At 45.2% G+C, this 14,064-nt stretch overlaps 1 protein-coding gene across 1 annotated transcript in view; it reads left to right on the top strand.

Annotated features, from left to right (window-relative positions):
• The window catches only part of LOC143290413 (uncharacterized), a 118,766-nt gene that overhangs the window by 104,517 nt on the left and 185 nt on the right, over positions 1–14,064 (top strand). Inside the window, exons 49-58 of the mRNA XM_076599827.1 lie at positions 1,268–1,378; positions 2,905–3,030; positions 4,342–4,464; positions 5,122–5,207; positions 6,161–6,266; positions 7,169–7,285; positions 9,232–9,360; positions 11,067–11,219; positions 12,097–12,327; positions 13,092–13,306. Coding sequence (XP_076455942.1) covers positions 1,268–1,378; positions 2,905–3,030; positions 4,342–4,464; positions 5,122–5,207; positions 6,161–6,266; positions 7,169–7,285; positions 9,232–9,360; positions 11,067–11,219; positions 12,097–12,327; positions 13,092–13,306 — 1,397 coding nt within the window. The remainder of the gene's footprint in view (positions 1–1,267; positions 1,379–2,904; positions 3,031–4,341; positions 4,465–5,121; positions 5,208–6,160; positions 6,267–7,168; positions 7,286–9,231; positions 9,361–11,066; positions 11,220–12,096; positions 12,328–13,091; positions 13,307–14,064) is intronic.

Genomic DNA, 14,064 nt, shown 5'->3' with positions numbered 1-14,064 from the left:
CTAACATATATATATATATATATATATATATATATGTGTGTGTGTGTGTGTGTGTGTGTGTGTGTGTGTGTGTGTGTATTATATGCCAATACATACCAATACCAATTGACTAAGTAGTGTGTACCAACGATGGTAGGCCGAGTTTTGTCTGCTTGCTTCTGTCAAAAAGAGACTGTCCTCTTGTCAAATTAAGCGCACGTGATCTCTGGAACCCAACCTAGGTTTTTGTTGATGTTTCAAAGGCGTGAAGGCTCTCAAAATGAAATAATCAGCATTTACTATTTAATATGCCGAAGACCACCTCCCTCCTCCCGCCTCCACTGAGCCATCGTGGATCCATGCAACAAAACACGTGGTCTTCAGGGGCCGTATTCAAGAGACCTTTGTGTCTGTGGGTAATCTGCATCAGGCAAGGCAAACTGCCCGGGGGCAAGCAATATCTGGGGCCGTATTTAAGAGACCTTTGTGCCTGTGGGTAATCTGCATCAGGCAAGGCAAACTGCCCGGGGGCAAGCAATATCTGGGGCCGTATTTAAGAGACCATCGTGCCTTAAATGTGTGTCTGCGGGTAATCTGCCTGAGGCAAGGCAGACTGCTTGAGGGTTAGCAAATTCCGGTATTCAGGAACACAAAAACCTTCCTGCAGTTCTACAAACCCCCCGAAGGCAATTTACCCCTTACTATCTGCCAAGGGTGACAGCCCATGAAACAGAGGTAAATATGGCGAATCATTTTGTTGCGTTTTTTTTTTTTTTTAATTTTTTTTTATAAAGGGAAAACAGGCGTTTTGCGGAGAGACCATGTCTTGAATACAGCCTCTCATAGTTTGATTTTATATTTTGTTCGCTTTGCAGTCAAAATTGACATAATGAGACTGGCAAACGTCATTATATTCCATGTGAATTCCGTATGTAGCTGTGAAGTGAGTGCACTAGCAGACGATAGATATTAAAAATATTGTTTATACTTTCTTCTTTTACATTTAGAATATCACCTCCAGTGTGGAATGAATGTATGGAACTGTTTATGTAACTTTTTTTTTTAACATTTGTGTCTTCGTTGTATTCTTTACAGCTTCATTATTGTTGTTGTTATCAATTTTAAAATCAGCATTTACAATTATGGTTTAGATGTTGTTTATTTGTCTATGCCGTGATGATGCACCTGACCAAATTTCTCTAATTTGAGATAATAAAGTTCTTTCTTTATCTTATCTTATCTTTGACACTCACCGTACGAACAAAAGAGAGCTCTGGTTTGGTTGCAGCGGCTCCACTACCGTGTCAGGACGGCGAGTGCACAGAGCCCAACACGTACTGTAAGGACGGCGTGTGTGTCTGCCAGATGGGATACACTGCGGACTGTACACACTGCGTCGGTGAGCTGCATTGTGTTGACATTACCGTGTCGCCTATTCCCGATTCACCTATGTCTTATTTTGCCTATTTGGGGAGTGGGGGAGGGGGGGGCTCGTCTGTCTCCTATTCAGCTCTGTGGTTTCTTTAGCCTTTCATGCCACCACCCCCACCCCCACCCACACCTCCACACCCTCACGCCCTCGCCCCCTTCCCTCACCCTGATAGATCCCAAATAAAGTGTGTGTGTGTGTGTGTGTGTGTGTGTGTGTGTGTGTGTGTGTGTGTGTGTGTTTCTTTCTTTTGTGTTTTGATGTGTGTGTATGTGTGTGTTTCTCTGTGTGTGTGTGTTTGTGTGTGTGTGTGTGTGTGTGCGCGCGCACCGAAACATATTAGGGGAAAGAACCCTGACAGAAAAATATGCAAGAATATATGCAAATTAGGTGGTGTAATTCGAGGAGTATCATTTTCTCGACAAATATATTTAACATAATTATCTAAAAGACTTTTTATTGAAAGGTAAAAAGTCTGCATTTATAAATTTTGGTTCTGGCATTAGTATAGTGGTAAAACGTCTGACTTAACAAATATTGAAGGTAACATAGATACAGTGGTAAAACATCTGAATAAACAAATATTGACCGTAAGATAAATACAGTGGTAAAACATCTGAATTAACAAATATTGACGGTAAGATAAATACAGTGGTAAAACATCTGAATTAACAAATATTGACGGTAACATAAATACAGTGGTAAAACATCTGAATAAACAAATATTGACGGTAAGATAAATACAGTGGTAAAACATCTGAATTGATAAATATTGACGGTAAGGTAAATACAGTGGTAAAAATCTGAATAAACAAATATTGACGGTAAGATAAATACAGTGGTAAAACATCTGAAATGATAAATATTGACGGTAAGGTAAATACAGTCAGTCATATGAGTAGACACGACCCTGTACAATCTCTACCAACACATTTCACATGTGAGTGTTTCAAAGTGCACGTCAGGTTATAACTCAAAACATACACTGGTTGGTTTTTGACCATTGTTGCTATTTAGGATTTTCATGACAAATATACATGATTCTGATTCTGACAAGATGGGATACGTATGCGTGTATTTGAAAGTGGAGAAATTAATCCTGTTGGGAAATGATATGCTGGTTATGATCGTTGTTGATCTGTTTGTGTTTTGTTTTGTTTTGTTTTTATCATCAATTTCATTGTTTTAGTTAATCGCTGTTTATGTTTGTTTATCTGTTTGCTTGTTTTAATCCTGGGGTGTTGTATGAGCGAACTTAGCAGCTCTAAGTTTGCACATCACTAAGAATGTTCCCAGCTCCACGGTAAATTCCGTATACTTGGGAACTTTCTTAACTCGAAGCAAACTTACCGCTCTTTGCAAATATCGACTCGAGTAACCCAGCCCAGGTGTACAATATCAACGATGTTACTCATGATCCTGCATGCCCATACACGGATCAAATGACTATAGATATTCTGGGTTGGTTCCTGATTCTCTGATGCCCTTGGTTCCAGACATCGATGAGTGCGAGACGGGCGAGCACACCTGCACCCACCTGGGACAGCAGTGCGTCAACACAGCTGGCTCCTTCACGTGCGTCTGCAAGGAGGGCTTCGAGATGCGTGACGGCCTCTGTCACGGTAACTAGTTGCCTGGAGGCAGCGGTGGCCTTGTTGGCGTTGCGCCCGACTAGGAAGCGTGTGTTCACAAGTTCGAGTCCCGTATAAGGACTGGGGTTTTGCTACCCCTACCATTAGATCTTGAGTGGTGGTCTGGGTGCTAGTGTATGTGATTATACTTGCTTTACGTATATTTTCACGAACGTGAACTACATTACTTATATATTGATGAATGTAAAGTACGTTTGTGTCGATGTTGACGAATCCGAATGATACCACGTAAATACTGAAGAATGCAACACACACACACACACACACACACACACACACACACACACACACACACACACACACACACACACACACACACACACACACACACACACACACACTTAAAATATCACACATTAAAACAATGCCATCGTTTCTAATTCTGAGAATATGAAGTCAGTGATCAACATTATAATCATCTATCTATATATCAATCTATACCTACTGATGGGCGCTGTCTGCATCATACACTGAAAACCACATTGTGCAGATATTGACGACTAAAAACCATGTCATGTAGATATTGACCATTGATAAACCACATCATGCGGATATTGACGGCTGGTAAACAATATCATACAGATATTGAAGGCTGATAAACCATATCATGTAGATACTGACTACTGATAAACAATATCATAGAGATATTGACGTCTGATAAACCATATCATATGGCTGATATCGTGCATATGTTGACGGCTGGTAAACCATACTGTGCAGATATTGACGGCTGATAAGCCATATCGTGCATATGTTGACGGCTGGTAAACCATACTGTGCAGATATTGACGGCTGATAAACCATATCGTGCATGTGTTGATGGCTGATAAGGCATATCATGCAGATATTGACAACAGATAAACCATATCATGCAGATACTGACGGCTGGTAAACCATTCCATGCAGATACTGACGGCTGGTAAACCATTCCATGCAGATATTGACGGCTGATAAACCGTATCGTGCATATATTGACGGCTGATAAACCATATCGTGCATGTGTTGACGGCTGATAAAGCATATCATGCAGACATTGACAACAGATAAACCATATCATGCAGATACTGAGGGCTGATAAACCATATCATACAGATACTGACGGCTGATACACCATATCATGCAGATACTGACGGCTGATACACCATATCATGCAGATACTGACGGCTGATAAACCATAGCGTGCAGATATTGACGGGTGATAAAACTATACTGTGCAGATATTGACGGGTGATAAAACTATACTGTGCAGATATTGACGGGTGATAAAACTATACTGTGCAGATATTGACGAGTGCTTGAAACCAGACACCAGCTGTGGCCCGCACGCGGAGTGCCGCAACCTCCTCGGGGCCTATGAGTGTGTGTGCTGCATGGGTTACTCCAAGAACGGGGCGGCCTGCCAACGTATGTGTTAACTGGAGACTTGACTTGGCAATGTGTCATGATTTATTTGCCCAGTTATAATAACAATAATAATAATAATAATGATGATGGTGATAATGATAATAATGATAATAATAATGGTGATGATAATGATGATAATAATCAGGAGGAGGAGGAGGAAAGTCCACTGACGTAAGTGTTCGCCAGCGCTTTAAAGTTTCAAGTTATGTAGATCAAAGTAGGATTTATTTACCCAGTGATGGTCTGATTGACTGGTAGACTGAATGACTGTTGGACTGGTTTGGTGGACTTGTTGATTTGTGGACTGGTTGCTTGGTGGACTGATCGATTTGTGGACTGGTTGTTTGGTGGACTGGTTGATTGGTGGACTGGTTGTTTGATGGACTGGTTGTTTTGTGGACTGGTTGATTGGTGAACTGGTTGCTTGGTGGATTCGTTGATTGGTGGACTGGTTGAATTGTGAACTGACTGGAAAACTGGCAGGGGCAAAACGGGTGGACACAGTAGACCTGGTAGGCTGGTTGGTTGATTGATTGATTGATAGCTAATCGATTGGTTGGTTGGTTGATTAATTGATTGGATGGTTGACTGATGGTTGGTCGGTTGATTGGTTGGTTGGTAGTTGGTTGATTGACTGAATGGATGGCTGGTTGCCAGGAGACCGAAGGTTGGACACGGTGTACGGAGCTCCAGGCGAGGAGTGCTGTGCTTGTACTGGTGGATACTGCTCCGACCCCGACCCTGTGAGTGTGTGTGTGTGTGTGTGTGTGTGTGTGTGTGTGTGTGTGTGCGTGTGTGTGTGTGCGTGTGTGTGTGTGTGTGTGTGTGCGCGCGTTTATTTCTGTGTGTGTTTGCGTGCGTGCGCGCGCGCGCGCGTGTCTGTTTGTATGTGTGTGTGTATGTGTGTGTGTGTGTATACGGAGCTCCTGGCGAGGAATGCTGTGTCTGGGAGTGTGGAGGTGGGTGAGGGGGTGTGCGTGTGTGTGTGTGAGTGTGCGCGCACGCGTGTGTGTGTGTGTGTGTGTGTGTGCGTGTGTGTTTGTGCAGAGCTCCAGGCGTGGAGTGCTGTGCCTGGGAGTGCGTGGGTGGGTAGAGGGGGTGTGCGTGTGTGTGTGTGTGAATGTGTGTGTGTGTGTGTATGTGTGTGCGTGCGTGCGTGCGTGCGTGCGTGTGTGTGTGCGTGTGTGTGTGTGCGAATGTGTCTGTGTGTTGTGTATGTGTGTGTGTGTGTGTGTGTGTGTGTGTGTGTACGGAGCTCCTGGCAAGGAATGCTGTGCCTGGGAGTGTGTGGGTGGGTGGAGTGTGTGTGTGCGTGTGTGTGAGTGTGTGTGAATGTGTCTGTGTGTTGTGTGTGTGTGTATGTGTGTGGAGCTCCTGGCGAGGAGTGCTGTGCCTGGGAGTGTGTGTGTTGGTGGAGTGTGTGTGTGTGTGTGTGTGTGTGTGTGTGTGTGTGTGTGTGTGTGTGTGTGTGAGTGTGTGTTAATGTGTGTGTGCGTGTGTGTGTGTGTGTGAGCGCACGCGCGCGCGTATGAGTGCACGCGCGCGCGTATAAGTGAGTGAGTGTGTATGAGTGTGTGTGCGATAATGATTAATAATGATAATGATAATAATAATACTGATATAACATTAACAATAATAATAATAATATGAAAAAGAAATAGAATGAAAAACAAAAAGAAAGACCGTGTTTGTGTAGGTGTGCGGTTCGGACGGAGAGACCTACGCCAACTACGCCGCCATGGTAGTCCGAGGATGCCGAGACAACCGCACAATTGAAGTCAGCTACAAGGGCTACTGTGAGGGTAAGTGTAGCACCCAGTTCTGAAGACCGGCGAGAGCACAGACACAACAATAAGGGATCGTTCAGAAGGCAACGTTCTGCAGATCTGTCTGAAGTTTGATTTTACAGACTTTTGCTTATTTAATTCATTGCGGACTAAGTATTGACTTGACACCAAGTGTGTTTGGTTTTGTGATGTTGCTGTCAAGCACATCGTTTTGGACAGTGAGCTGATGAAGCCTTACATGCAGATCGTTTGTCTTCTATAGTCAATGGAAACGTTATTTTGTTTTTACTGCTTGCGATCGTTATGAGTTCGTGTCTCTTCTTGAATTAACGACATCTCCTTTTACGAAGTGCATGAAGTAGTTTTACTTAATGGTACTTCTGTTTTTTTTCTCCAAATATTGATCTTTGATTCCACCGTCCATCTACCCCTTTTTTCCCCCAACTCCTCCCTCGCTTATTATTTATTTGTTTTTTAAATGATCACGTTCCAGTTTGAAAATTAACACCTGAACAAAATATCCATAATCACCAGTATGTGTGATTGGACATTAAACAAAATTTCTCCTCTCCCACTCAACATTTCAGTTGACAAATCAAGACATCTTGCTTGGCAAAGTTGTCTTTCCCGGATGGACAGAAATTTCGTCCTTGAGCTTTGAGCTCAGATGGTGAGCTTTCTTTACCAAATATCTTTGCTTAGCGTTTAGGAGTTTCCAAAGTCTATGGAGAAGAAAACTTCTTAACGCACGAAGACTGTATCTATTTTGTGGAGATTCTGATGAAATAGCTTGATTGGGAGCGAGGGTAGGTGGTTGGGGAGGCCGGGGGTGGGTTGGGGACGTGCTAGTGTGCGTGTGTGTGTGTGTGTGTGTGTGTGTAATGGTGTTAACGGAACGAGAAACCAAACTGTTGCAGACACATGCGCGGCAGTGTCCTGTGACAAGCCCTTCCAGTCGTGTCAGCAGGACCCAGTCAGCGGCAAGGCCAAGTGCTCCTGTCCAGACTGCAGCGGCTTGGACTCCTCCAACACCGGTAGGTTCAGAGACGGCATGGGTGGCTGAATGGTGGGGTGGCTGGCTGGCTGGTTTCGTGGGTGGATAGTTGGTTGGGTGGATGGTTGGGTGGCTGGCTGGCTGGTTTCGTGGGTGGATAGTTGGTTGGGTGGATGGTTGGGTGACTGGCTGGCTGGTTTCGTGGGTGGATAGTTGGTTGGGTGGATGGTTGGGTGACTGGCTGGCTGGTTTCGTGGGTGGATAGTTGGTTGGGTGGATGGTTGGGTGACTGGCTGGCTGGTTTCGTGGGTGGATAGTTGGTTGGGTGGATAGTTGGGTGGATGGTTTGGTGGCTGGCTGGTTGATTTCGTGAGTGGATGGTTGGTTAGATGGGTTGGGTTGGGTTAGCTGGGTGGATGTTGGGCTGGGTGGATAGATGGTTGCGTGGGTGATTGGATTGTTGGTGGATAGGTGGATGGTTGGATTGGGTTAATGGTCGGTTGGAATAGGTGGCTGCATTCTTGGGTGGATAGTTAGTTGGATATAATTTTGAGTGGATGGATGTTTGGATGAATGGTTGCGTGGGTGGATGGTTGGGTGGATGTGTGGCTGGGTAGGTGGATGGTCTGGTGGATGATTGGATTGAAGGATAGGTGGATGGTTGGTTTGGGTGGATGGTCGGTTGGAAAGGGTCGCTGTCTTGTTGGGTGGATAGTCATTTGGATATTTTGGTAAATGGATGGGTGGGTGTATGGTTGGTTGCACTGGGTGGATGTATGGATGGTTCGATGGGTGGATAGTTGGTTGGATAGTTAGGGGAATGGAGGGATGGTGAGATGGACAGGTGGATTGAAGGATGGGTGGTTGGTTGCGTGGGTGTATGAGTGGTTTGATGGAAGGATAAGTATTCATATCATCTTCATCATAGTTGAGTGGAGGGGTTGGTTAGGTGGATGGATAGATAGTCGGGTGGATGGAAGGTTGGCTAGATGAAAGGTGATATGGATGGTTGGATGGATGGATTGGGTTAGTGGTTCCTGTCCAGACTGCAGCAGCTAACTCTTTCCATACGAACGGCGAAAGAGACGACGTCAACAGCGTTTCACCCCAATTACCATCATCAAAATATTACAAGCGGAACGCTCTTACACTGGAGAGGTGAATGTTGACAAAGAATACCACAATTCTGACGACGGAAGCTAAAGGTTGGGTCATTCAGACACCCACTGGACATCCGAGGGGTCTGTGTAGAGGAGAAGAGAGGACTGGCCGTACTGAGTGAGCTAAGATTCCTTAAACAGTGGCAGGCTTAGAGAATGTGTGCACGGATGGTTGTGTGGATAGCTGGTTAGATGGATGGTTAGACTGAGGGACGAGAGGACAGATGGTTGGAATGGGTGGGTGTAAGAATGGATGGATGGATGGTTTTGTTCACGTAAAGCCATTGCCGTTAGAGAATTGTCCAAGAGAGTAAGAGAAGATGAGAGGGAAGAGAGGAGGGAATGGAACGGGGAAGAAAAGGGTGTGGGTGAAGGGGAGACACTTGACACAAGTTTTATTCAATTTGGGCTATGTTGTATAGACACTCGTTAATTAAGGTGCAGGCTATAATCCGTATCCATCAATGTGGCTACATTATAGACCCTTACTAAAGTGCAAGCTATAATTTATATCCATCAATGTGGCTATATTGAAGACCCTTATTAAGGTGCAGACTATAATCAATATCCATCAGTTAGGCTTCATGATATAGACCCTTGTTAGATATCTATGATATATATTCAGGCGTGACGTGGGAGGAGAACGTCTGGTGATGGAAAGAGAGGGTTTGACGGAGAGGGGTGGTAGAGAGGAGAGAGAGAAACAGAGAGAAAGTGACATGCATGCGGCATCTCCGTGTACTCATGCAAATGTACGAACGTTTTGTGTGTGTGTGTGTGTGTGTGTGTGTGTGTGTGTGTGTGTGTGTGTACGTGTGTTGTGCAGACCCAGTGTGTGCCAGCAACGGACGTGTGTACGTCAGCACGTGCATCTTCCAGCTGGTCATGTGTATGACCGGGCGGACTGACGTCACCCTGGAGAGCAGCCTGACCCCTTGCGGCAGCAGCGACAATGGTATGGTTATGTAACATCTTGTGGGGGTGGGTTTTTTTTTAGGGGGCGGTAGGTGTGTGTGGTACGGTGTGGGGTGTGTGTGTGGTGAGGGGGGGGGGAGAGGGGAGGAGGTGTGCTTGGTGTGTGTGGTGGGGGGCGGGGGCGGGGGCATAGCAGCCTGACCCCTTGCAGTAGCAGCGACAATGGTATAGTTATGTAACATTTTGTGGGGTAGTTGGAGAGGTGGTAGTTTTGTGTGGTGGGTTTGTGTGTGTGTGTGTGTGTGTGTGTGTGCGCGGAGAGCAGCCTGACTCCTTGCTGCAACAGTGATAATGGTATGGTTATATAAAACACCTTGTTTGGGGGTGTGGGAGTGGGTTGTAGGTGTGCTTGGTGTGTGTGTGGGAGGGGTAGGGTTGTGTGTGTGTGTGTGTGTGTGTGTGTGTGTGGTGAGAGAGAGCAGCCTGATACCTTGCGGCAACAATGATAATGGTATGGTTATGTAACACCATGTGTGTGGGGGGTGATTGGTGGGAGTGGAGGAGGTGTGCTGGATGTGTGTGTGTGTGTGTGTGTGTGTGTGTGTGAGGGATGCAAGTGTGTGTGTGTGTGTGAGGGTGAGGATTTGAGGGATGCAAGTGTGTGTGTGTGTGTGTGTGTGTGTGTAGCTAGGTAGGAGATTGTGTGTGAAGGTGTATGTGTGTGTAGGTGTGTGCGTGCATTTGATCGTGTGTGTGTGTATGTGTGTGTAATGTCAAAAATGTCTGTCTCTCTGTATAGGGTGTGACACTGACAGCCCTACACAGGTGGCAAACGGGTAACACTAAACAGATGCCACATTGTCAGTCCATCGTTGATGTTTATTTCTGTCTTCCCCATCATCTCTTTTCCACAACAGTTCCCTGGACTGCCATTCCCAATTCGAACTGATCCACTTATAAACTCCGCCAGAAAGTTGTCCAAACACAGGCAGTGCAAACCACTGTTCAGAAAATAGATGGATAGCTCACTGGCCAGGAAAGCTGAAGCCAACTGGACGCCATACTGGCACTCGTATTCAGCTGTTTGTCCGTTGAGAAGTCGTCTGCTAACTGGTGGTAACTTCTGACCTGTAACCGTATATCTTCGATGAAATTGTGTTATGCTTGCCCCCACGACATGCCAAATGTTGTGTCTTGAATGATATATATCAATGGTTTATTTACCAAAGTCATTACAGGAAAACAATGCAGTGACACATAGCAGAAACTTGCTGTGGAGGCCCACACAGGAATGTCAGCTTAACACAGGAATGTCAGCTTAACTGACACCGCGAGCAAGTGAAAGCTTGCCGTGAAGCAGTCATCGTAGCCAGCTGAGCGCTCAGCTACATATATGTTACCGCTTCGTGCTACCCTGACACGAGTAGCAAAATGGCTGATTGAACACTTCCACTGGCTTCAGTTAGCAAAGGGGCTCAAAGAAGGCATGCACTATCCATCTATTTTTAGATCTATAAGTGCAAACTCAGAAAAATCTTAAGTTACAGTGTTGGGCTGCCGCCCGTGACGTCATATGACCTATGTCTCGCTCTGGAAGCGACAAAAATTTCGCCACGAAAGTGGGCCTTCAAGGATTTTCACCCTCCCAATTATTCCAACTTGTGGTCCATGGCTTGGAATTTCCATCTACCTGCTTACGCATTGCACTGTGCCCAAACAAAAGTGCTGTGCTGTGTGGCTGTACAGCGGACCCTGCCGGGCCGTGGTCAGACTGGGGGGAGTGCGACAACCCGTGCGGCAAGGGCAAGGTCACCCGCACCAGAGTGATGCGGAATGGCCAGACGTCGGGTGACATTCCCCTGACACAAGAGGCGGTGTGCTACACCACCTGTGATGACGGTACGTCAGTTTTGGGTCCTGTTGTCGTTAACTTTTTTTTCGTTGTGTGTGTGTGTGTGTGGTAACTGATTGTAAGAATGGAAGGGAAACCTTATTTTTTTTCTATATTTCGGGAGGATACTTCTGGGTTTCAGAATGCAGAGGAAATAATGAAATAATCTGTTTATGAGAGTACGTTTCAGAACATGCATGGCAAATAATACAAGAATATTGACTTAGAAATAATGAATATGAAATTCAGAATGGAGGGAATATCACGAAAATTATTCTGTTTCTGGAAGTTTCTGAGTGTCAGAATGGAAGGCATGTCATTTCGTTTGTGAAATGGTCTTTCTAGGTTCAAAGAAAAAAATTGTTCTTCGTGGGAGGATGTGTCCAGGTTTCAGAAAGGGAAAGTCTTCAAATGATTTTCACTGGTAGGAGTCTGTCCAGATGACTCCGTACTTGTAAAACGCGTTGTTGAGTTTGGTCTCTATCTGAGAATAGGTGCTATGGAAGTATCCCTGTTGTGCGAATGACTCCGTGTGTGTTTGTAGCTAAAGCGCCTTGAACTTGGTCTCTGATGGAGGACAGGCGTTTTGGAAGTATCCCTGTTGTGCGAATGACCCCGTATTTATAAATAAAGCGCCTCGAGCTTGGTCTCTGATCGAAGATAGGTGCTATATGAGTATCCGAATCAATCAATCAGTTATTGATCACTTACACCTGGGCCGGGTTTCATGAGGCGATCTTTGCAGCACTAAGTTTGCTTAGAGTTAAGAATGTTCCTAAGTATATGGAATTCACCATGGAGCTGGGAACATTCCTAACGATAAGCAAACTTAGCGGTGTTAAGTTCGCTCATGCAGCCCTCCCCTGTACTCCCACCTCTGCGCAGGACCATGCACGAGCGACACCTGTCACAACCCGGGCCAGGTGTGTGAAGCATCATCCACGGAGGCGGACGAAGGCACGTGCGTGTGTCCGGACTGCACGGGCCGGCCCGACTCGCCAGTGTGCGGGCTTGTGGGCGACAATGTGCAGACCTACGAGAACGAGTGTCTGATGAGGAAGAAGGCCTGCGAGCTGACCAAGAACTACCAGCTGGTGCAGAACAAGGCCTGTGAAGGTGAGTCCCTACTTCCTCCTCCTCATCCAATGCCTCCTTCTCCTTCTGCTCCTCCTCCTTCGCGTTCTCCTCCTTCTTCCCCTTCTTGATGAGATGTGATGGCAGTGATGATGCCGTTGATGGCACTTAACATCATCTTAAACTGGACGAAGATTCTCTTATTAGGTGAGGTTGGCGGTGGGAGTGGAGCTTAACTAAAAAGTGGCACAAAATCACAAAATAATCTTGTTCTTCTCCTTCTGCTTCCCCTCCTCCTCTTCCTTCATCATCATCATCTTCTTCTTCTCCTCCTTAACTCTGCGAAGAGTCATTTGGGCGCGGCACAGATGATCTGTTCATCAGATTCCTCCACCGTGTCAAGAGACTATTAATTAACAGCTCTTCTGCAAGCTATTATTTCTTATCAGTTTTCTGTTTGGGTTTCAAGGTGTCAGAGCGTCAGTGCGGACAGATCGCGAAACGCTACACCACATCTGATGTATAATAGATAGATAGATGAATGGATGGATGGATAGACATAGATAGGTAGGTAGGTAGAGAGAGAGAGATAAGATCGATAGACAGACAAATAGGGATAGATAGGTTGAGAGAGAGAGATAGATAGACAGGTAGGTTGATAGATAGGTAGATAGACAGATAGATAAATAAATAAATAAATAAAAGAGCAGATTCCTAACCATCGCTTTAAACCCAGCACGCTGATCAGGCCCTGAGATCAACACATGCCTACCGGTCATTCTCCCAGTGTAAACGAATGTTTGCAGATAACTCTACCACCTGCAATGTGTTCACGAACTACGCCACTCTGGAAGATAAGGACGGCTGCAAGTCCGATGGTGCTGTAGACATCGGCTTCTGCTACGGTGACTGCGCACTTGGAGGACAGTGCTGTCGCCCCGACTTTCCCGCTTCTGGCGGCGATGGAGGGATGGTAGCAACTACCTACACCTGTGGTAATGGCACCAGTTACAGTGCCCAGGTCAGTACTGGCTCTATATCTGGTGCTAAAAGAGGGATTTTCTGGGGTACTTTTTTTTTCTTTTCTTTTCTTTTCTTGGCTTATCTCGTTTGTTTTCGTTTCGGAACTGGTTAAAACAAAGTAGTTTTACTTTGTTTTTTCTTCTTCAATTTATTCCTGCCACTGTATTCCATGGCTGTTGGAGGTGTGTGTGTGTGTGTGTGTGTGTGTGTGTGTGTGTGTGCGTGCACACACACGCTCATGTGTGTGCGTGTACGTGCACAATGAATTTCTTCTGACAACATATAGCAAACAGGCGATAAATGTAACTCGTAGTGTTGAAAATTGTTACCTTATAATGCATAATGTCCTCAAACTAAACAGTCTCTATCCAGTTAATGCGCTACATCTTGATAAATGGTAGACGGCTTCTAGAAAAATCATGTTAAAACATCTGATTCAGTGCTCCTTTCATTTGATCCGACCAAAAATAGATCACAGAGAGAGAGAGGGAGGGGGAGAGGGGGAGAGAGAGAGAGAGAGAGAGAGAGAGTCAGTCTTATCTTCAGTGGATACAACTTATCTTTAACGGAAAATTGTTTTCGTATAAAAAAATATATGTAATAAAATGAAATAGATAATTAAATTTTTAAAATCTGAATTTTTGTATACGATTCTCATACCAATCAACAGTTGCCAAAAATGACTCAAACTGTATTGTCAGCTACTGGTTTCGTCTGTTTTTTGTTGTTGTATTTATTATGTTTTAATTCAAATTT

This window comes from Babylonia areolata, chromosome 15 (genome assembly GCF_041734735.1).
Source record: "Babylonia areolata isolate BAREFJ2019XMU chromosome 15, ASM4173473v1, whole genome shotgun sequence".
Taxonomy (NCBI): domain Eukaryota; kingdom Metazoa; phylum Mollusca; class Gastropoda; order Neogastropoda; family Buccinidae; genus Babylonia; species Babylonia areolata.
Note: the sequence above shows the minus strand (reverse complement) of the source record. Positions and strands in the feature narration are given on the sequence as shown.